This window comes from Arachis hypogaea, chromosome 17 (assembly GCF_003086295.3).
Source record: "Arachis hypogaea cultivar Tifrunner chromosome 17, arahy.Tifrunner.gnm2.J5K5, whole genome shotgun sequence".
Taxonomy (NCBI): Eukaryota; Viridiplantae; Streptophyta; class Magnoliopsida; order Fabales; family Fabaceae; genus Arachis; species Arachis hypogaea.
Genome location: NC_092052.1, coordinates 34,538,882 through 34,562,078, shown reverse-complemented (window position 1 = coordinate 34,562,078; position 23,197 = coordinate 34,538,882). Strand labels below are relative to the sequence as shown.

At 35.7% G+C, this 23,197-nt stretch overlaps 1 protein-coding gene and 1 pseudogene across 4 annotated transcripts; both read right to left on the bottom strand.

Annotated features, from left to right (window-relative positions):
• Nucleotides 1-10,439: 10,439 nt before the first annotated feature.
• Nucleotides 10,440-17,745, bottom strand: LOC112766559 (protein FAR1-RELATED SEQUENCE 5). Of its 4 annotated transcripts, none has more exons than XM_072222722.1 (8): nucleotides 17,399-17,745; nucleotides 17,069-17,178; nucleotides 14,471-14,908; nucleotides 13,368-13,427; nucleotides 12,533-13,269; nucleotides 12,036-12,436; nucleotides 11,012-11,906; nucleotides 10,440-10,916 (listed from the first exon to the last, which is right to left on the bottom strand). In XM_072222722.1, the coding sequence occupies exons 3-6, from the start codon at nucleotides 14,663-14,665 to the stop codon at nucleotides 12,085-12,087; spliced, it is 1,344 nt and encodes a 447-aa protein (XP_072078823.1). In that variant the 5' UTR covers nucleotides 14,666-14,908; nucleotides 17,069-17,178; nucleotides 17,399-17,745; the 3' UTR covers nucleotides 10,440-10,916; nucleotides 11,012-11,906; nucleotides 12,036-12,084. The 4 variants fall into 4 exon arrangements, with proteins under 4 accessions (XP_072078823.1, XP_072078824.1, XP_072078825.1 ...); XM_072222723.1 differs by having other exon boundaries at nucleotides 14,471-14,811; XM_072222724.1 differs by lacking the exon at nucleotides 14,471-14,908.
• Nucleotides 17,746-19,207: 1,462 nt separating this feature from the next.
• LOC112763140 (lysine histidine transporter-like 8) lies at nucleotides 19,208-20,380 on the bottom strand (annotated as a pseudogene).
• Nucleotides 20,381-23,197: the final 2,817 nt, after the last annotated feature.

The following is a 23,197-nucleotide window of genomic DNA, read 5'->3' as shown; positions in this document are numbered from 1 at the left end:
ACTGGCGACCTCGTCCTGATTCGAAATGACATCGGGCCAAAATCGGATGAATAAAAGCCAACAACAAAATGAAAAGATCCCAACAAAGTCACTTAAGACTTGGGAAAGAACTATTACAACATATCCGACTTACTTGAAAATGATCTACCTAGATCATACCATGTCTACAACAAAAGAGATACTACAGCTAGAAAGCGCACTTTACTCCCTGATGCACATTTTTTCCGACTTGAAGTGATGAGGTCCGAGTTCAAGGATGGATTGTATAAACGAATCAGAGTGAAATCAAAATCATAAAATTAATCCTATGACCTGCAAAATCATACAAAAAATGAGTTAGGAGACAGTCGAAAATGATAAGTTAGAATTATGCAAGTTAAATCAAGTGTCAAAAAAAACTGATAAAGCCCTAAAGAGGGTAAAAGCAAAAATGACAACAAGAACAATCCTCCAAATGACTCGTACAGAAACGAGTTAGAAAGAAATGGAAGGACGGTAAAAGTGTTTTAAATAAAATCAAAACATAAATCAAAACAGCTCGGGTAAAACAAGCTGTATCATATACAAGGATGACAACTTTGTAAAAATTAGAAAGGGGAGGGAATAAACGTATAATCCCTTCACTTAACACACCAATTTAAGCTCGACAAAACGCAAAAATCATTGTCCAACCTCAATGGTCGACAAGATAAATCAAAAAGGTCCAAATTGGTGTAAGAAGTTATAAATGCATATCTGATCCTACCTCATTAAGCCACTTGTACTAAAACAAGCTGGCAAGGGGCAAACCTAAAACGAATCGCAAAAATAACTTGAATTAAGACATGACCGACCTCTTATGGACGGCGTGATCATAATCAAACATCAACACGAAGAGAATGTAAACCGACCTCACAATAATTTGTTTAAAACTAATTGAAAAAGGAGGGTGATTTGTAAGAATGCCTCCTCAAGCCAAGGCATAAGTGTCCGACCTCACTAGGTTGACACAGCAAGCGTAAAACAAGTTATTCGACCTTCTAGAACAGCTCAGCCAAACGAGTTGGAAGAGAGTCCAAAATAACTTGTAAAAATTACATAGCAACAAATAGTAAGATTCAAGAATGACTTGACTAAATGCTCGAGTTCAACTTCATGAAGCTCGACCTCGAGTAGGGGCACTGTTCATGGACTGGCCCATTATGAGAGACAAGCCCGAAATGATTAAAAATTCAATCAACAATCTACAAAGATAAAGAGACCAAATCTACTTTGGCAGTTATACCCGACTTGTATTTAGAGTTCAAATTCACTCCACCTATGCACTAGACCTTATCTATCGGACTTCGTACGCAGAATCTTAAATGCACCTATGAATATGCTTATATATTTAAATATGGGACCTTAACAACCCCTAGATAAAGGGGCTAACTACCCCCACAAAAAGGGAAAAAAGTTACAAAGTGATGTGATCCAGTCAATACATACTCGACCTCATAGAGGTCAGACACGGCGACATAGGTCTAGCCCTACTTATCTAAATAAGTAACTGACTCCTAAGATATCTTCTAATAATTTAGAAGGGAGATCTCAACAACCTTCTTAACAAAAGAGAATGGTTATTCACCATCAAAGGTGGAACTACTCTAAAAGGTGGTTATCGATTCTACTATAAATACACTGAAACCCTCAGGTATAGTTAGAACCTAATCTACTAAAAACATGTATAAAACTCATGCTAACTTAAGCATCAGAGTCCCTTACAGGTATCACCCCCCACCTCCTCACAAGAAACTCGGATGGCGGTACCTCATGATCAGTACCAACATAAGTCGAACGCTGCCCAAAAAGAGTCTAGACCTCACGGTCAGACCCAAAAGCAACCCAGTTTTAGGTAACCCTCGAAACAAAAATAATGACAAAAAATAATAAATTTTGATAATTTTTTAATATTTTTATATATTTTAATAATTTATTATTTTAAAATGATCAAGCACCAAAAAAATTATCAAAAGCTAATCAATCCGATTAGATTGCCCGGTTCACTCCTACTCTCAAAACCATGATTGTTAACTCTTGTTTCATCACTGGCAAAAAGTAACAATTAAATTCAGATTTTTATGAGACATAAGTATATTATCAATTGTATTAAATTATTAATCATCTTCGATATTCCCAACTCCTTTCTTGATCATCACCTCCACCTCTCGACCCATCTCAAAATTTTCTACCAAATTACAGTGCATAATAACAAAATTATTAACACTGGATTAATGAACTGCTATGTGGTTATAGCAGGCAATGCTGCATATTTGTTATTATTTCATTCCTACGCACAATGGCCAATATATGTATGTATTTATACGGGTTAAGTTAATAGCAATTTAGTGTGTATTAGAATAAATTTATATTACAAGATATGAAACAAATAGAATTACACCACACCTAATAATGCAATAGTCTTGCACTATATGTAGAGCGGTAGAGTGAAAATTTATTATTATTATTATCATTATTATTTAAAAAAAATCCTATATCAGATTCAGTTAAAACTCTCGTTGCCATACTATCCCAGCATCAGCTATGGTATTATTTTCGTGTGAATTAATCACTACAACAGAAGCATTAAATAGCAACGGTTTATTTTGCTATTTGTTGCACAAAAACGATCAATAGTGGTTCTCCAACCGGTGTTCCAAAGAATAGATTACAGAAAAATAATAATATAATATTCAATACACCACTATGACTATTGACTAATGAAAGAGAGAAACATTGAATTATTATTCTTATCTCGGAGACATTTTAATTTCATTGATATACTAAAATAATAATAAAACAAAGAGTCCCGCTAGGGAGACAATGAAATATATATACCATGGCTACAATGAGCTGTTTAAAGGCCCAATTTAATTTAAAAGAGGAAATTAACCCAGTAGTAACCCTAATCTACTGTGGCTGTTTAGTTTACCACACCACACATTTTCTACTAATTACACTTTTTTCCCAAAATCCCAATCCATTAGGTTGTCGACGTCTCACTCCCCATCCAAAACCCTCCAAATTGCTGCACAGACATGCAACCACGAAGACCCGTTTGCGCCGCAAGCTTCGACCATGGAAGGCAAACAGGGAACGGAAGCGTCCTCATCGTAGCCCTCAAGGACGGTGCCTGGTTACTGCTGAACACCCCACCGTCACCACCACCCAGTCCTTCTGCGCTCCGCCTGCGATCAGAACTGAAGGCAAAGGAGCGCTCACCGCGGAAAGGAGCAGCCGCACAGTTCTACCCGCGTGGTCACCGTCTTTCCCGAGCAGCTGAACATCCGACCCGGAAAAAATAGTCGCATGCTCATCAACGGTTCATCGGAAACACACGAACATCATCACCAGAAGAATCCTAACCATCCAAGGTAAGTAGGTGGAGTTGTTCATTTTTCGAATGGTAGTCGCTGATGCATGTAGTATTATAGATGGAATTTGTTGATGATATGAGTGATTAACCATGGTGAGAAAGCATTAGGTGCGATTGTAGCATCCCGGAGACTGTGTAGTATGTAGTTAGTTTAGGCTGTTACAATTCATGATGATTTAACTTTAGCACGGGAAAAGGTCGAAAAAGTTTGGTGATATGGTTTATATATCAGTTTAAATTAATTTTTTTCCTGTTTTCGTGGGGACCATGTGCATCCAATGTGACGTAAAAAGGCTGACCATTGTTGAAATTTGGTTGATATTTGTCGGATGGTCATTTTAGTAGGATATTGGATGGTTAGTCTTGCAATTTTGCTATAGTTTGGACAATTTTCGATACTAACTATGTTGCTCTTGTCACTATAACCAAAGAAATACCTGAACTTTTTTATATTGCTTTGTAATGAAAGAAAAATAACTTTCTTCTCATGCCTGGACCGTTTGATTTTTAACCCCGGACGACAAAATTGCATTTAGGAGACTCTGACAAGGTAATATCTGCTATGAAGAGGAATGAAACCGTAAATGTGTCTTTGGTGCATTTTATACTTTGTAAACGGTCTTGTTTATTATGTCATTGAATTGTTTATTATGTACAAGCTTATTTTATGTTTTGGTTTTTGCATGCTTCTTGCTTGTTAAGTAAACATTTCCATGCTATATGCTCTAATTGGAGTACATCTGAACTGGATAGCAATTTTGTGAATCATTTATTCGCATGCCCTCTTGTGAAGGAAGAAAATTATATTTAGAGCTGCCAAGTTGATGAATTGTGTGAAAGTAATTTTCCTTGATGATTGGTATGCGTGTAATTGACTACTGTGCTCTTCCTCTTCGTTTGTTAGTGATACTTGTAAGCAATTTGGGTGGTCGCTGTAATAGGGTATTGGATGGTTGGTGTGTTTGATAGACATTCTTCATAGTTATTTGGATCATTAGTTAAGTGTGTGGATGGACAGTTATATATTGTATTTGCTGATATATGTGTTCATGAATTAGTTTTTCATCTTAATTATAGAAGGTTACAAACGGGAAGTTTTGAGGCTTGATCTTTGTATATCTTCCATAACATAGCAGACATAAGAACAAGGCTATAATCATTGATGCCAATATTTTCTTATCTGCCTCGATGCATCAGTGTTATATTCTCGTGCCATATAGCTCCAATAAATAAGGTTACATCAATTGGTAGGTAATATTAGGATATTATTTATGTCATTTGGTTGCAGGTCACCTGCTGCTTTTGTAAGAGTTAACGACTTAGGTTTCAGGGGAACTATTGCGTGTGTAAATTATCACGCTACTCGAACAAATCAATCTCTATACCGGCCGAACACATACTCAGATGGTTTAAAAGGTATCCCATAGATTACATGAATAAATGAAAATATGTGATTATTTTTTTTGATGTTATTCTGATCCTATTTTGTTTTGCTCAACAGAAACTAGTCGAGACGCGATGCTCACCTTGCTATATTAATAACTTATTTACCCACTTGGAATGACATAATGAGCAGGCTAAGTTGGCCGAGATTGAGGCCATTGGATTCGATTTCCTGTGTCGGGTACCACAATGGCATGTGAAGCAGAGCATCATGCTCCAACTAGCTAGGGCCTATGACATTGAGATAAACACGCTCAAGGTGGACACAGGGGACATTCGCATTAGCGCGGAACTTATTGGCAATGTATTCGGCATACCTTCTCGAGGTTAGTGTAAGTTATGTAAGATGTAAAAATTCCTCTGCCTGGTTATGCTTTTTCCGTTGTTGACACTTAATGAATGTGGTAAACTATTCCGTTCCGCGCAGGGGACCCAATCCCGGAATTGTAGAAAAAAATCCATTGCATTTGGCAATTAAAAGAGAGTTTCAGAAGAAAACTACAACCCAACTGCGGACTTTGTCTTTGCTTGTCCAATGGAGACCGAGCAACAGAGGATGACCTTTAGAAGATACTTTATCATGGTTGTTTTGAAGATGTTTCTTAACCCCACAAGCCAGCAGACTATTTCTCCATGACACCTTCCTCCGATATTGGATGTCTCGAACCCAAGAAGGTTTTATTGGCCGTATCAGATATTTAAGTGGCTGCGAGATGCGATAAGGAAATTCCAAGATGAAAATCGGGAAACATGCGATGGGTGCATGTTCGTGTTGCTGGTAATGGAAATAAATTACTTAAATTTAAAACCCATGTACGGCTATAGGTGTAATTCCTAAAATTTAAGGTATTTCTGTATAGGTTTTGTACTTTCAGCGCTTAAATCATGATTCGTTGCATGCATGTCAAGTACCCGAGCCTTGGATTGTTGAATGGACCACTAATGAACTTGATAAGAAGGCCGACCATGTTATCTGACAGGTTCAATCTCTAATAATGCATTTTTTATAATCTAGTTGAACAAAAATGCAATTGGCGGTTCAAGTTGATTTTTTTCATCTCTTTGTTGCCCAATGTTGAAAACACAGGGTTGCATAGTCAACAATGCAAGGAAAAAGAGAAAACAGAAGAAACATTCCTCGAGTAAAGCAGTTAACGAGAAAAGAAGGTGTAAAAGGCCCCACAAGGACCCTAACCAATCACCGTCTACCCAAGAGAAGACTACACCTCATCCAAGCTATAAGGAGGCAAAGAAGGTGATTTGCTTTCCTTATGATAGCTCGTGAGCTCATTTAATTGGAACCTTACTTATGTGATACGATGGTTGATCCTTATAATAGAATTTGCGATTACAAAATTGTAAAGTTAATTCATTATGTGGCTGCATGGCTTGTTTTGATATATGGTGTCTATAAATGAACGGCTGGGAGACCTGACTTCAATGACCGTGAATGATATTTACATGTTTTTATGTTGAAGGCTTGTTTGAATACATTTGTTGTGTCTTATTTTTATTAAGGTTTTATTTGAGTTGAGTTTGTTAAGTAAACAGATGGATTTAAGATGATCAAATTAGGTTCTGATCTAAACTGTATAGATAACTTATGATTTATTTATTTGGATGGCTTTTTATGTATGAAAGAATTGCTTTACGGGGTTGCCAAGTTGATTGATTGTGTGAAAATAGATTTCATTGATGATTGGTGTGGTTGTAATTGAGGATGTTCACTGTAATAGGGTTTTGGATGTTCACTATAGTAGGGCTTTAAATGGTTTGTTTTGATGATAGATTGTGAGTTTGTTCTGTTTCCCTTGCGCTCTTAAAGTTCACAATAGTTTTTTCCATCTATTTGTTGTCCCATATTGAACACACAGGGTTGCCTAGTCAACAATGCAATGAAAGAGAGAAAACAGAAGAAACAGTCTTCGAGTAAAGCAGTTAACGAGAAACGAGGGTGTAAAAGGCCCCACAAGGACACTGACCAATCTCCGTCTACCCAAGGCAAGACTACATCTCAGCCAAGCTATAAGGAGGTGGATAAGGTGATCTGCTTTCTTTATGATAGCTCATGCGCTAATTTAAATTGGAAGTTCACTATAGTAGTGTTTTGGTTGTTCACTTTAGTAGGGTTTTGGATGGTTGTTTTTTATGATCGACAGAGAGTTTTTCCGGTTGGATCGTTACTTGAGTATATGATTGTATGGTTATTTTTATTCATAGATCTTGGGTTTGTATAATTGGAAGGCAACTTTACTATGGAATCAAATGGTCGGTTTTGATAGATGATGTTTGGAAATGAAAATTGTTAGAATTGTTTGGAATGGTCGGTGTTGGTTTTTTATTTGGATTGTGTTTGTTATGTAAACAGATGCATTTAAGATGTTCAAAGGGATTATGATCTGAACTGGATTGCTAATTTGTGATTCATTTTTTGTTAGTATTTTCATGCATCCTTCTTTATCTTTGTACATTCCTTCATTGTCTGTTGTGCAAGATGCTGTGATGTGCATGTAGTTGTTAATTCTCTTGTAATTCCAACAGTGTGGCAAGGTCGACGATGGAAGGAACAGCAGCGCAAGGACTCCAACCAGTCGCCACGTACCAAGAGCCGGGCAAAACATCAGCATAGGGATATCGATACGCATAAGGTGAGCTTGGTTAATTACCATTACGTGTGTTGTTATCATCAATGTTTATTTTTTTCATTCAAATGACGATATCTATGACGATGAGTTGCAGCATTTTTGATGCAAATGACGATATGCATGAATTTTCACCACAGGAATCCAGGCCTGGTACGAGGAGAAAGTTGCCTGTCCGCAGAAGCCGATCTAAAATCGGCACCGAAAAAGCAATTCCAAGAGAAATTGTCCCAAGAAGCAATGCTACACCGTTGGTAGTACCAGACTCTGACGATGAGGACGACGTGCCGCTTGCTAGAAGGATACGATTATTCCAATAGCAGCCTCTGCCACATGATGTAAAACAAGCAGAGCCCGTGTTCAAGGGCAATCATAAAGATCCTGAAGATGAAAACACTGACCACAAGGATGCATCTCCACACACGCCACCAGCAGCACAAGTCCAGCTCAGTGACTATGATTTTGACCGGTTAGTGGTTTCTGGCTTACCTTGCTGTATGTTTCTCTTCTTTATTTGTCATACCATGCCCTGTGATTAGCCGTCTAGCTAGGCATAACTTGTCATCTTAGATAACTTCATGTTGCATTCGTTTGCAGCGAATTCGACATCTCGATCGTTCAGTGTCCTGAATTTGAGAAAGTACTCAATAATGTTGAATAGGGGCGCGAAACAAATGCCATCATCATGCAGCCTCTACAAACGGTGTTGCCAAACAAATCAAGCTACCATACACCGAGTCCAGGGAGACCTAGCTTTTCACTCGGTTTAACTTAGTTTGAAAAGACTCCAACCCCTTCCCCGATACATTCAATTCATCCAACCCTAAGAAATATAAAGTTGGGGGAGACTAAGGAGGAACAAATCAGAACATGGATAGTTAACTCGTCCTTGAACGAAGATCAAGATTTAGCTAAGTATGAAGGGCGGGACTACATGGTATTACAAAGGAAGGACTTCTGGACCTTGAAACCCCGTAGTTGGGTCAACAGTTGTGTAAGTATATAAACTTAATCATGCATTTTAATTCTCTATCTTTATATCGGGGTTTAGCTTACACTTGCTAAATAAATTGTGTAGGTAATTTAATGGATGTGCTATTTTTTCAACGACACCGAGTCATCTAGATTCAAGCGAGATTTCTATTGCGTGTGTCTAGGCATATTGGTAATTACATTCTTCTTATTACAATGTGGAAAAGATTTTGTGGGGATTCTTACTATGTGTGTGGGTTTGCAGGAATCAGTGACACGAAATGATAGTCTTGCTATATTTATTGACGGTGTGAGACCAATTTATGCTGGTCTTAGTCCAAGCTTTGATGAGGATACTAGGTTCTTTGACAAGGTAGTAGTAGCAAAGAGAAACTGGGTGAGTTGCTGTTTTGTTTTGAAATATTTATATCCTCCTTGAATCCGATATTAGTTTATGCGGGTCGTTTATTATTTTACCACGATTTGTATACGTGACCTAACCCGTGCTCTTGATTCCACTATTAAATACATGGTTAAATCTGGAACGGGGGGTCACTGTGACCATTTTTTCTTATGTGTTTTTATTTGCATATTTGGTATTGGGTTTTCCCATGTTATTACATTGATTGTCTTTACTATACTATGTTGTTGGAAATAGGTTGTCATATAATTCGAGGATGTTTGGTTCTTGAATGCTCGAGGGAGATCAATATGTTTTTTTGGGTTTTTCTTTTTGTTTATTCACAAGACAAACTCATTCATATGTTCTGTTTGCTACAGTGGTTATTTTCTTATTGTTGGAGGGGCCATTGGTGGGTATATGCATTTGAGGTGAATCTGAAGCGCCTAGTTATACTCGACAGTTTGCATTCTGCACCAGAAGATGACGAACGAGATAAATTCGATGCATATGTGGTAAGATACTATACTTCTTTTATTCAATATACAGCTATATTATCTAATTCGATAGCATGTTGTCTGACTATGTTCGTTCCATAATTTTCAAGGGAGACTGTGTAAGGATATGGCAAGCATTGCTATTCCTGCATTCGTTCGGACTAAGTATGGCCCAGCTCGTTCGTACCCTAGGGTTCCAAAGCAACCGAACAAGTGAGATGAAATTATAACCCAAAATTGAGGCTTTTTTAGTTTTCTTTCAATAATTGGGCATAGCATGTTAAAAGTTTTTGTCATCCTAATTGCAAAAGTATTTTTTTCTGTAGCTTTGACTGTGGCATGTGCGTTATTAAGTTCATGGAAAGTTAGATAGAAGATCGTGAACTTTACGAATGGGACGAGGTTTTTTAAATAAACATTTGCACAGATGTCATTATTCGTGTTGTAAAAATATCGCTGTAACGATTCTTAACACTAAATCGCCTAATAAATCTACTCACAGGATTCACTCAGATCATACAGGATGGAGTTTATGCTAGAAATTATCTGTGACCCACACAATGCATTGGTTCACCAGCTTATTTCATTATTGGAGGACAAGGTTAAACCTGTTCGGCGCAATGCACCACGGAACAAGAAGAAGGAAGTTAGTTCACCATACATTGCACCTAGCACGAGGTCATTGATTGAACGTACAGAAGGATTACCAAAGGGGGCAATGCGCAAAGGGAGGAAGAAGTTGCTTACTTAGATTTAGCTACAGTGAATTGAACTACCATATTATAATTATTTTACTTACTGCTGACATACTTAGGGATTTGTTTATTTCACATTAGAAAGACTTAATTCTAGGAGGTATTTTTTTCCTACATTGCAATGATTTATTGGTTATGTTACCTTAAAAGGATCTATGTTTTTTTACAGGTTAGAATCCCGGATTTATCAAAGTTATTTCGCAAAGTAGCCACATTTGTGCATATTGAAATAGGTGATCAATAACCATCCACCAATATAACTAAACTAAACATCCTATACTGTACTATAATGAACATCCAGTGTAACTTGGTAAAAATTAAAACATAACAACCAATCGCTGCACACACAAAATACCAATGGATAACCATCCATGCTTAGAGTGAAAATGAACATCTGATCACTTATAGAAATGAACATTCACTTTAGTAAATTACAAAACCGTGAACGGCTACATACCGAAAAACTATACAGTAAAGCATTTAGAAATCAAGTACAATTTTATTAAACTATCTCGTAAATTACAAAATAACCATCAAATATACTCATAATGCATTAAGTCTAAACGAAATAAAAAGGGTTCTTGCAATTAATAACATATGGACATTTGCAACAGCTACCTTAAAACCTTAAAACTAACTTGAACCCTTTATACATAGAGATGAGTAAGTAAACACTATCACAACCTTGTCCAACTAATCCTAATTTTTGTTGAAGGAGCTTAACAAAGACATGAAACCACCGGCTTGTTCGGGAACATTCAAGCCAACAACAGCACCATGGTTTACATCTTGAGATGCGTGCGGACGAACCACCTGCCAAAAAAAAAAAGAAAAAGGCCAACAGTTATGTTCTTGCATAGTACTATACCAAATAAACATACAAAGTTGAGATTAAGCCAAACATGTACCGAGGATGAATTCTTGTGTTTTCTCCGAGTTGAATTCTTGAAGGACTTCTCTAGGACAGTGCCAAGCCTCTTACTCTTTGGCCTGCCCTTTGTGGTGACCTTCGATGGGCCTTGGATGTCATCAACACCGACAACGTTCGAACACTGTGAACCAATATTGGTGTGGGTCTCTGACACGCTCTCGGACCTCTTCTTGGTACAGTGCGCAGCCAACTTGGCCCTTGTTTCTTCCAAAGCAACATGCAGCAATGCTGCTTCGTCATCGTCTCCGACCGACTAACATCATGGCTACTTTTGACATACGTATGCTTGCGCCTTATTTTCTTGCTCTATCGAGGGAGAACATAACAGGAAGGTACTTTGTACACTTTATACGAATGGAAAACTTCAAGACAGTGATAGCACAACACACCTAAACTCTCAAAAAGATTGCACTCACAACGAACCTCTTGTGTGGAACGATCAAAGTGAACATCATACGGAACGCATAGAATAGTATCATTGACTAGTTTCTCCTCTTCCACCTTCACGCAGACCAATGGACCCTATTCATCAACTACAGAAACTCTGCAGTCAGCCTTCTTCACAAACTCAATTTGAACATCCCTAAACATGCTCGTCGTATACTCTTGCTGAAACTGTTTCTCCATAGGCAAGCTCATTGCACAAGGGATAACCCCCCTCGAGTCTGCAGCATCATCCTCCAATTCCCTCTGCTCCTTGACTCCAAGCACATTGTCATATTCGTGAACAAATTGAACCAAGCTAGTTTTACTGTGTAAGTATCCACCGTAGAATGCGTGCATGCTCTCACTCCTTTGCGTACTCCTCATTGCTGCCCAAAATTCACCCTTGTAGTATATGGGAACCCACATGCGTCGGTCATCATACAGGTCTACAGAAAATAAAGAATCCCAATTTTAGCAAAGAAACCTTACACCAAACTTATTAATACAAATAAGAAAAATTCAGATACCAAATAATTATCTATTAAAGCGTGTGAATTAATCATTCACTAACAGACCTAACAGCCATGTGTTGTTATGTAACTTGTACTCATCTATAAATTATGCTCAGTTATCCTCAAATGACTCCTCAGTCCGAGAGTCCCACACGATGTCATTGAGGTCATCATACAAAGCTCTGTACCGGCGGTAACCACCAAGCTTGCTCGGTAACTTCTTCGTAATATGCCAGATGCACCATCGGTGGCGTGTGTCGGGTAATGTATTCCTGATCACATAGAAAATGGACCGACATTGATCGGTTATGATACGCTGTGGAGCAGATCCCATGCACTTCACCCATTGGCTGAAAACCCACTCATAACTTGTGATTTCCTTATTCCCCAGCAAAGCACAACCGAGGAGGGTTGACTTACCATGGTAGTTGACCCTAACGAACGACACAAACGGTAATCCATGCCTACCAGAAAAACCAACCAGACATAAGAAATGTCAATCATGATTAGATAGAGTTTAAACAAATAAAGTGCACAACACCAATTGAACTACTTCATACCTGTTTGTACTGTAGGTGCTATCAACTGACACAACATCTCTGTGGTATTCATACGATGCCCTACATCTTGCATCCACCCATACTGCACTCTTAAATTTACACTCCTCGTCCAACTTCACCGCGTAAAAGAAGTTCGGATTGATGTCCTTCATTCTCATGAAGTAGCTCATCATCTCCCTGACATCCGCATTCACATTGCTAGTTCGGAGCCTTGCTGCTATATAGTTTCTTAAATCCTTCTCTGAGAATCCTAAGTTAGAGGGGCCTCCAGCCTCATTTGACAAAGCAAGGAATGTCTTATTTGGTCGAATCACAGCCTCATCATTATCCTCGATCACGCACTTCGCATGCATGGTCAGCTGCCTATACTCATGGTAGTGCACTGCCTTTCTCACTGAACAGGGATGTGAGTGTGTCAAGTCAACCTTGAACAAAACCCAGTCTTGCATGTCTTTATCAAACTTGACATATATCCTTGCCTTGCACCCAGCAGCTGAAATCATATTCTTCCGCGTTGGTGCTTTAACATGAGACTCGCGGTACCCATAGCGATTACAGTGTATAGCTTGGTTAACGGGAGCCTTTGTGATCTTGTCATATGTTGTCGTCCTTATCTTAGTTGCAAATCCAACTTTCTTTGCATAGGTAACATAAAAGTCATGAGCCATCTGTAACTGAGCAAACCGCATTCCAACTCTTGGTATCTTGTCTTCTTGTAGGCAACCATGGTCTGGTAACTATATTTTATATTAATCCGAAAGAAAAAAAATTACCATTAGTTATCAAATCAAACATGCACATTATGACTACACAAAATTAAACTAGATTCCAAAACCTCATCACCAAGCTCCATCTCTTCACTTCCAACCTCGGTAACATCCGACAGCTGCATGGCCTATAATTCCGAAACAAACAAAGTAACCAAAACGGTTAAGATCCTTATCAAAACTCATTTAAATAAAATCTCAAACACAATCACCAAAAATGCAGCAACAGCTACAAATCATGCCAACAGAATTATTTATTTCATTTTATCTATTATTTAAGGGCATGTACCACCCTTTAGTTGCTTCTTTTTTCATTCAATGACAATCATGTAGAATCAGATACAAAACATCTTTTCTACACATAAAAAATATAAGTAAAATATATAAATAAAAAATATGCAGGCAAGCATAATGTGCAGGTATCATATACATACAAAACACTCATATAGGGATACCTTGCCATATAAAACACACAACCATATAAACCACATACACAAATCCCATATCCATATAAACCACATAATATGAATAAAGCATGTGAGCATATTAAAAAAAATATATGGAGATATCATATAAAGATACCATGCCATTACAAAGCACTAAAAAAAGCATGTCATGATTAACATGCAGGAAATCCAAGTACTATACACTTTAATTTAGTCCTGTTTTTCAACCCTTGCATCACCTTATAATTGCTTTTTAAATTTATTGAATGACCATCATTTAGCAACAATATACGCATACCATACATTACAATGCATACCAACTAAATAATTTAGGCTATTTCAACATTCATATAAAATATATGGCCATCTGCATGATAGATACAAATATAATAGGATGGTTAGCATATAAAACATGCCATATAATATGTAGGCAGCATACATTCATATATAAAAATAAGTATAAAAATGCTTCCTGCACATAAGTATACCATACCTTTAAAAACAATCATATACACATGAAATGATTAATTAATTTATTCAAATTCTGCATGGATATAATCATACCATTCAATATAAAACAATCACACATTTAGTTCAATAACAACTCATTCATCACATACTGCTCTTATCATAAAAACAAACACCTCATTTACAATGTGACATAAAATCTGAATTTTTCAAAAAATAAACATCCATGACAGAATTTGTTGTTCAAAATTGCTCACCTTGTTCGACTTCTCAACGTCGACGATGACATCGCCGGATATGTTTTGAGGTTGGTCTGATGAAACCACTGCAACGGCAGACATATCACAGCCTAGGGGTTCAACGATATCGCACTCCATTAATGTATCTTTGTCCGGTGGTGTGCATGAAGGATGACCCTCGCATGAAACGCATTCGTCTTGAGATGTGGCCATTGGGAAGAAGGTCTTCCGGCTGCAAATACTCCTTGTTGCAGGTCTGGTTTGCTGCACTAGCGCGAAGACCCCGCAAACCACCTGGACGCAGTTCGAACGACAAGCGGTGGGAAGAGAGGCAGACGGCAGTCAGTGATCTTGCAGGGCTGAGGCAGCGAGATTCTCAAATTAGTGGAGAGAATGGAGGTCACGCCGTCTTGATGGAGGCAGTTTCTTTTTCTAATTCTATAACTTACGGTAATCCTAATTTGTTTCAAAATTCAAATTAGAAAGAAATCAAAATTAATTAATTATCCATAATTTAATCTTAATTTCAATTAAACCCCATTGTATGTATTGTACAATAGGGATATTATCTCCTTATACTTTTCCTAAAACAAATTAAAGAATAGGAGAGAGAAACAAGAAACACATTAATACTATGCATGCACCACGCAGTGTACTTTAACCTTGTATCTTCTTCAACATAATGCAAAGAACGGCTAAGCTAGTGATTAAGTGAGCTACTAAAAAAAGACGGTAAGTAGATTTAGGTTTTGATTTGTTTTATTTTTAAATTTAAATTTTGATTTGTTTTTATTTTAAAAAAATTTTAAAATTAAAAGGGAAAAAATCAGTTAATCAGACCATGAAATCATTAAATTAATCGCAGATTCACAGTCCAGCAGAAATTCGCCTCAACATTCAAATCGGGTCGGATTCGCTTTGAATTTATGACCGTTTTACGAAAGTTCTGTACTGCAAAAAAAGACATCATCGATACGCTCGTTTGATGCATCCACTGTGTGTTGGCGTTGGATTCATGTGAAGATATATATAAAGAATTTAACTTGAGGATATATAGATAAAATATCTTTTTAATAGTTTACAGAAAAATAGATTGAACATATATAAAGAATTTAACCTGAGATGGTTAAAAACTAAAGAATCTCAAGAAGCATATTTTATTATTAAACACTCTTAATTCCAACTCATTAAAAACTTTACTGCTAGTAGAAAATAAAAGGAAGAATGCATTTATCAAAAAAACTAGAATTTTCAAAAAGGCTAGATAAAAGCCTAGATATATTCACAAAGTAGGGTAAATGGGAAAAGAAAGAAACACAAAAACAAGAAGTATCTATGTCAGAGAGAAGACTTTAGTATTTTTTCAATTATTATTTTTTCTGAGATGCATGGCATGCCAATTAGATTAATTAAGAATCAAGTCCCGTTCTTCATACACCTATAAATTGAAAATCACAGATTTTTATTTGTACAATTAGTAATAATTCAAGCAATGCAAAGAGTGTTTGATCCATGTATTTTTTTTTATGGTTCAAAGTTACTGTCATTTGAATTATTTGAGTTAAATACAAATTTTGAGGTTCAGATCCATGTAAATAAATCTGGTCATAACATAGAACAGAAAAATCTCAAATATGAGAGCAAATCCAAGTTACTTTTTAAGCCAATAATAACAATGCAAATAGAGGTGCATCTACATATATGTGGATTCTACAACAAATGTTTTGAAATACTACAAGACCAATATCAATTTGGAAAGCCCTTTAACATTTTTCATTAATCAATTATTTCTGCTTTTTGTGTTTAGCACAATCACAATGACAATTGAAGAATTAGTAATATAATAAAGCATATAACAGACAAAAATAAAAGATAAACATTTAAATTATTTCTATTTATATAATTAGATAGTTTCATCATATGCAATCACAAATACATAACGCTTCAAGATTTTCTTCAAGTTCATAACAAATTTAGATGACAAATGCAACTTGTTTATAGCATTTGAATTTTATTAAGCATCCTTTCCTATATGTCCATTAACTATTACACTTACTATATTATTAATAAAATAAAATATAAAATAATCCACCATCCATTTATTATATTACTGCAAGTGAAACTATAGATAGGTAAAGTTATTTTTTGTTCTTTAACTCTATTAGACTTTCTTTAATTTTACTTAATACACAGATCACAATAATACACAAAACAAATGCAAGTCAATAAAACACAAATTAAAGCACACGTAATCTATAAAATTGATTGAGAAATTTATGAGTTCACATCTTTTTTAATAATCAATTGAGAAATTGAGACCTACCACATAGAATCAAGGTCACCGTCCAAGAAGAATTCTTAATTTGGTACTTGAACATAGAATCAAGGTTACCATGTCAATTCAGAAACAATAATAAAGAAAATTTAGAGCACATAGAATCAAATTAAATTAAAAAAACAATAATCAAAATCACTAACCAAATGTAGGGCATGAAAAATAAGAAGATAATAGAAGGCACAAATGCATAACATTTCAAAATGAATCAAAATTAAAAGAAAATTGATTTTGCCCCAAATTAAAAAAGTAAAGGCAGAAGGAACGAAGAATACACATACCAAATAAGAACGACCCACAACTGGATGCGCTGCAACAGCAAGTCTTCATAGCAATATCGGTGCATCTTTATGATGGACTGGATTTTGTTTCACTCCTTTTGTCCTATGTTCTTGGTAAGAACAAAAATAAAATAAAATAAAAGAGTAAATTGAAACTAAATTAAGAAGAAAAAGGGATGAAATTAGAACCCTTAATGGAGAAAGAAAACTAAATCAAATTAAAAGAGGAGAATTTTTTATAACATTAATCTGAAGCAAGAAACTTGAGCAAACCTAAGAATAGGGAACTAATGTAAGAAGGAGGAAGGAGCAGATGAGTGATGGACCTACCAGCAAGGAAAAGGATGTAGCAATTGAAACTGACGGAGGGAGCTACACGGCGGCAAGGATTCGCAGGGGTGTGATTCGCGCCTCTACACCCATTTGTGTTCGCGTGAAAAAGAGAAGATGGGAATTCGCAAATTAAAGATGAGCATCTTGAATATATGTCCAACAAATTAATTTGCAGCGGTTCACATCTAAACCGGCGCTATCTTGATCAATTTTGTAGTAGAGGCCAACTTGTAGCCCAGAACCGCTGTGATTTTGCCAATTTCGCAGCAGTTTCAAAAACGGTCGCTAATTTTTTACTGGTATTCGGCGCATCTGTGGTAGTGAGTTATGGTTACCGTAGATATGATGGTTACAAAATGTTGACAATATTTAAGAATGTAGTTACAATTAAAGTTATATTTTTTACTATTTATCAGTATTTTTTTAATTTGATTACATCTTTTTCTCTCAAATTATAAAGTGTTATTAAATAATAAAAAATATAACTTTAAATTTACCTAATATTTTAAATATTGTTAAAATTTCCATAGAATTTACCTAGTTTTTCAAATACAAAACTTGTTTTCATGATCTTTAATAGTTCTTTTGGTTTGACTAATAAATTCAACTCGTTAAGGGATAGAATTTTCTCGGTTCATCTCTCTGTTATAAGATTGAAATATAGATATTAAAAGATATATATAAAAATATTAGAGAAGGGTCAATTATGGAAGTAGATAAAATATCTTTATTTTAGAATGAAATTTGTCATATTTTTTACCAATCGAAAAAATTGGACCACGAAATAATAGTTTTTTTTTACGGTGTTTTGCTTGAATTTTGGTTTGACTTCGACACAATGTGTTAACCAAACTTATATTATTGATCTCAATTTAAGGAATAGATACGACTTATTTGATCTCTTATGTAGATCGACCGAGAGACTTTGTAATATGTTTGAATCCGAAAAGTTGTTAACTTTATTGATAGTAAAAAGGTTTACAATTAGTCCGGAAAACAATAGTCTTAGAGAAACATGCAAATCAACAAGATCAAACAATGATTTTAAACTGAAATTGGAAATTAAAACACCTGAGTCTTGAACAATAAATATAGAGTGAAAACTGGAAAATGAACAAGAAATAAGAACATTTAACGAAAGAAACAAGGAAAAAGAGAAAGAAAAAAAATAGAAAGAGAAATGATTGGCTCCCAATATTCACATCACATACACTTACACTCCATTTCTTTTACCTTGGTAGTGTGACTTGAAAATTCTTTCTAGTTTAGGTATATTTGTGAGTTGTAGAATGAAATTACGTCTCCTCCTTAATTTTTCAAAATTCTATTTATAGATGAACTTCTCATTATTAGTTCAAATGATTGTTGCTTGATGGTCAAATAGTTTTACCGACGTTCTGGAAAAACAACATTTCTTGAATGTCAAACTTTCTAACCCACATTTGGGAAATGATTATTTTCGAGTAAATCCCCATAGTAGTCCCTGAGATTCGCGTGATTATCTAATGTAGTCCTCAAGATCCCGATTTCCCCACTGTAGTCCTCCAGATAGAGCTCTAAGTACTCATAATGGTCCTTGGGCTTATTTTTGGTGATAAGTCATCACCGGAGCGCTTACGTAGCGTCGTTTTGCCACGCTGGATGACTCTAACGGCTAGTTGAGCTGGCTCATTTCTAATTTATACCCACATTGGTCTCTCCCACTATATTTAACCCTAAATCCCCAAATTTTGATAAACAGCTACAAACAACTCAGTTATATTTGAAATTTTGCAGTTACCTAAAGAATCAATCATAATCCATTAACTAAGCTAAAGGAAAGAGGCACAATGCAATGAAGAAATAAGCAACATTGGCACCTTTCCACATTGGCACCCGAGCCGGGTCTCGGGTGCTTAAAAGTCGACGGTAATGTAGCCTGAAAAAGAAGAAAATCTCATATTTTCATTAACTAAAGAGAGAAAAATCAGAAGTTTAATTAGACAAGTTTTACGGCAAGGCATTATTAGTACCTGAATCTCTAGTGCTAAATTGTGGCCTCTGAAAGAAAATACTATGATTCAAGAGCATTCAAGGCAAGAAACAAAGATGTAGAAGATGATGGCGATGACAAAGGTTCATAAAAGATGGAGGGTGGCCTTTTTTGGCTCACAGATAGAACCCAAACCATGGTGGAGTAAGTAATTGCTGTCACAGCACCTATGAGTGAGAGCCCTGCAATTGAATTGAGGTTTGGAAGCTAAGATAGGACAATGGATAGAGAAGTAAAAACCAAGTACTACTCCACTGTGGTTAAAGAATTTGAGGTACACGTTGGACCACAAACTATTTGGAAGAAGAGTTTCATGGTTTCCCCTCCTATAAGGATCAATGCAGTTGCAATTCCTATTGATAAATAAACAGTTGGAAAGAGAGCAAGCCACACCCCCAATCTTTCACCTGAAAAAGCAAGGTTGAAACCTTTTCAAATCATGCAATGATAGTTTTAGGACTATTATATGTGTATGAATCTTCAATTAACTTGGTTTGAGTACCCAACATAGTTTTTGAGGATCAATTATATGTAAAGCATTCTTGCGTTGTTAATTATGAAACTTTACATAACAATGTGATATAATAAATAAACTATATCAAATAAACTCACCAAATGCTGCTTGAGCAAGCTCCACATATCTGTTGTACCTTTTTCCAAGAACAGCTTCATGCAGCTGAACCCAAAGCCATAAAGTGTACAGCTGCCAACAATATGCTATGGTTAAAGAAAGGATTCCCCAAACTATCCACGAAAATCTCAACTAAAGGCTTAATCCAAATCAAAGCAGTAAATATAACAAACAGTTGGTTTGCATAAAGGATGGTGCGACCAAACTATCCATAAGTGATCATGGACAAATTGGAACAAATCTGATCAGTTCCAAGCCAAAAGGAACGTGCAATTCTAGCAGCAGGAATGAACAACACCAATGAAAGGAATCCCATGAATGCAGCAAGGAGAACCTTCTAGAACCCATCAAGACCAGCAAAATGGAGGTGAGCATGGTCGAGCCTGAGCCTGAAGATCTGGGCATTCTTCTCATCGAAATTGAGCTTGTCCTTACTCTTGGGGCACTTTCTGAGGTCGGGAGCAGGGCCTTTGGGAGTGCTAGGGTGGCGAATGGCAGCACGAAGGCCGTTGAAGGTGGAGGGTTGGGCATCGGGGTGGATGTAGGTTTGGAGAGCGTAGAGGAAGAAAATTGAGAGCCTGAAGAATGTGATGAAGAATGCGAGGAAGAAGGAGAGTGAAGCGTGCAGAAGTGAGGTTTTGTACAATAACACCAACTGCGAGGGACCAATGTGGGTATAGTGGGAAATGAGCCAGCTCAGTTACAGCGTGGCAAAACGACGCCACGTAAGCGCTCCGGTGATGACTCATCACCAGAAATATGCCCAGGGACCATTATGAGTACTCGGAGCTCTATCTAGAGGACTACAGTGGGAAAATCAAGATCTTGAGGACTACATTAGGTAATCGCGCGAATCTCAGGGACTACTATGGAGATTTACTCGATTATTTCCCCTACTCCTTCAAATTGCTTCGTGCTCAAGTAGTTTTGAAAATTAAACATGTTTTAGTTATGACCCTTATCTCTTCTTTGTATTCAACTTCGTTTTCCTTTAAAAATTTTCGCTAACTCTTCTTTCTCCATCTTCAAGATAACATCTTAGCAATCCTTTACTTTCCCTTCTTTGACCCACCTTCATTTTTCTGAGTCTAAACACATCTTTATTCACAAAAGATACTTCTTTTCACTTGTTTAAGGAAATTAGGGAAGTTTATTTCTCTTCTCCAACTTTTCTTAGAGAGGTTGTCCCTTTTCACTGGTTTTGCTTATTTTTGAGAGATTACTCTCTTAATTTTGCTCACAATTTCTTGATCTGAACTTCATTTTGGGTTGAGAATGGCTTGCATCAACATATGATAAAAAGAAGGAAAATGCTATTTGTACACTAAAATCAGCCACTAAAATCAGCCACCAATATATTTGTGTATAAATACATATGTAGTTTAATTTATTTTCAATGTGTATTTGTATTCCAACATGTATTTTATACTAGTGGCTGATTTTAGTGACTGATTTTGGTGTGCACGTAGTATAATCCTGAAAAAAAATAAGTGTATTACAAATTAATAAAAGTTTTAGGTGATTTTACTCAAATATCAGTGTGCTCATTTTTGGGGGGGCAATTTTTTTGCACTTTTAATAAGTTATTAGTTGAGATATTTAGGTTGGATTATTAAAATAAATTGTTAAAAAATTGAAGTATGAAAAAAAAAAAGAATGAGAGAAAATTTAAACGAGTTAGCTTGTTTATTTTTGAAGATAGTACATTTAATTCATTGATTAATCGGGTTGAGCACATACATTAGATATCTCATTTTCACATGCCTATTTTTGGATCTAAAAGTCTGCTTATTTAAACGGATCAAGCTAACAAGTTCAACCCATTTTGACAGTTGTAAGTGTCATGATTTTTTTTTTTTTTTATTTGAGTTTGTGCACACAATTCTAACAGACCACACACTGCACTCCAATTCTGTAACCATCCCTTTCATCTCAAATCCTTAAGGAAGAACTTTTATTTTCACTAGCCATGGCTTCAGGTTCATAAATTTGCAACTATGACTGAGAACATGAACTTTTAGGGTTTAATATAAAGAACAATTATTTTTTGTTCCTGAAAATCGAACCATTTACACATACAGTTATGTTACTTGATAGCCAACCAAGTTTCAATTAATAGGCTACATTAGCAAGCTCTACTAGTTTAGCGTTGCCAAGAACTAATGTGTCTATGATTTATGATGATTGAGGCGGTATGTCATATTCAAAACATTAGGGGTACTTAATCCTCAGTAAAAATGGTTTAATTAGAATTGATATCAAAATAAGCGTTTTCTCTATTTTTATAACAAAATATAAAAAAATATATATTTTAGCGTGAATTTTTTTTACATATTTTATTTTCTATACAATTAGAATAATTTGTGTATTCTTAATGAATGATAGTATTTTGTGATTTTTTTTTTTTTAATAAGGACACACACAATTTTTTGGAGGAAAATTATAGATAAATTACACTCCTCAATTAGTAGAGAGTCGGATCTGATGTTGTTAAAACATCCAGAAAAAAAAAAATTGCAAGCAGCTAAGATTCAACCAGCGTTTGCTGAGTTTAATTATAATTCTTTTTTGTTAAAAAGTAGGAAAAGTTTCACTTCCTTCTCTTAAAAGATGTTAAAATGACACTCATCTCCCTTTTATTTGTAAAATATATAATTTAATCCATTTGGTTAAAAATTTTAACAGAATATTCTATTTCAAAAAATTAAATATTTTATTCAATAAAATTAATATTCTAATTTACCATACTATCCCTTCATATTTATTTACTAACTAAACTCAATTTTTGAATTAGGATTTCAATTTTCTAGTAGTCGCTCAAATATCTGTTTATCTATATTATCGTTCCTGCACTATTTCTCTTTCAATTTCTCCAATTTTCTTTATCTGTCTCTGTCATTGCTACCTAGGTGTTGTCATTGCTGCATAGCTTTGTGTAATCATCGCCGTTACTATCAATTCAAGTAATAAGGTTTGACATCCTTTTCTCAAACTCAATTAATTTACCAAAAAAAATTCATATCATTGACAATCCTGAATATATCATTAAACCCTTCATTTTGAATTTCTTGTTTTTGCATAGCTTCTTTTTTTTCGCCGTTTCTTTGCTTCTGTTATAGTTATATATTATTAA

Excerpts from the sequence above, each read along its gene's own strand:
- LOC112766559 (XM_072222722.1), bottom strand. The coding sequence starts at position 14,665 with ATGGCCACATCTCAAGACGAATGCGTTTCATGCGAGGGTCATCCTTCA. Across the intron at positions 13,270-13,367 it reads AGATGGAGCTTGGTGATGAG|TTACCAGACCATGGTTGCCT; the intron begins GTTTTGGAATCT and ends TATAAAATATAG. Across the intron at positions 12,437-12,532 it reads AGCACCTACAGTACAAACAG|GCATGGATTACCGTTTGTGT; the intron begins GTATGAAGTAGT and ends TTTTTCTGGTAG.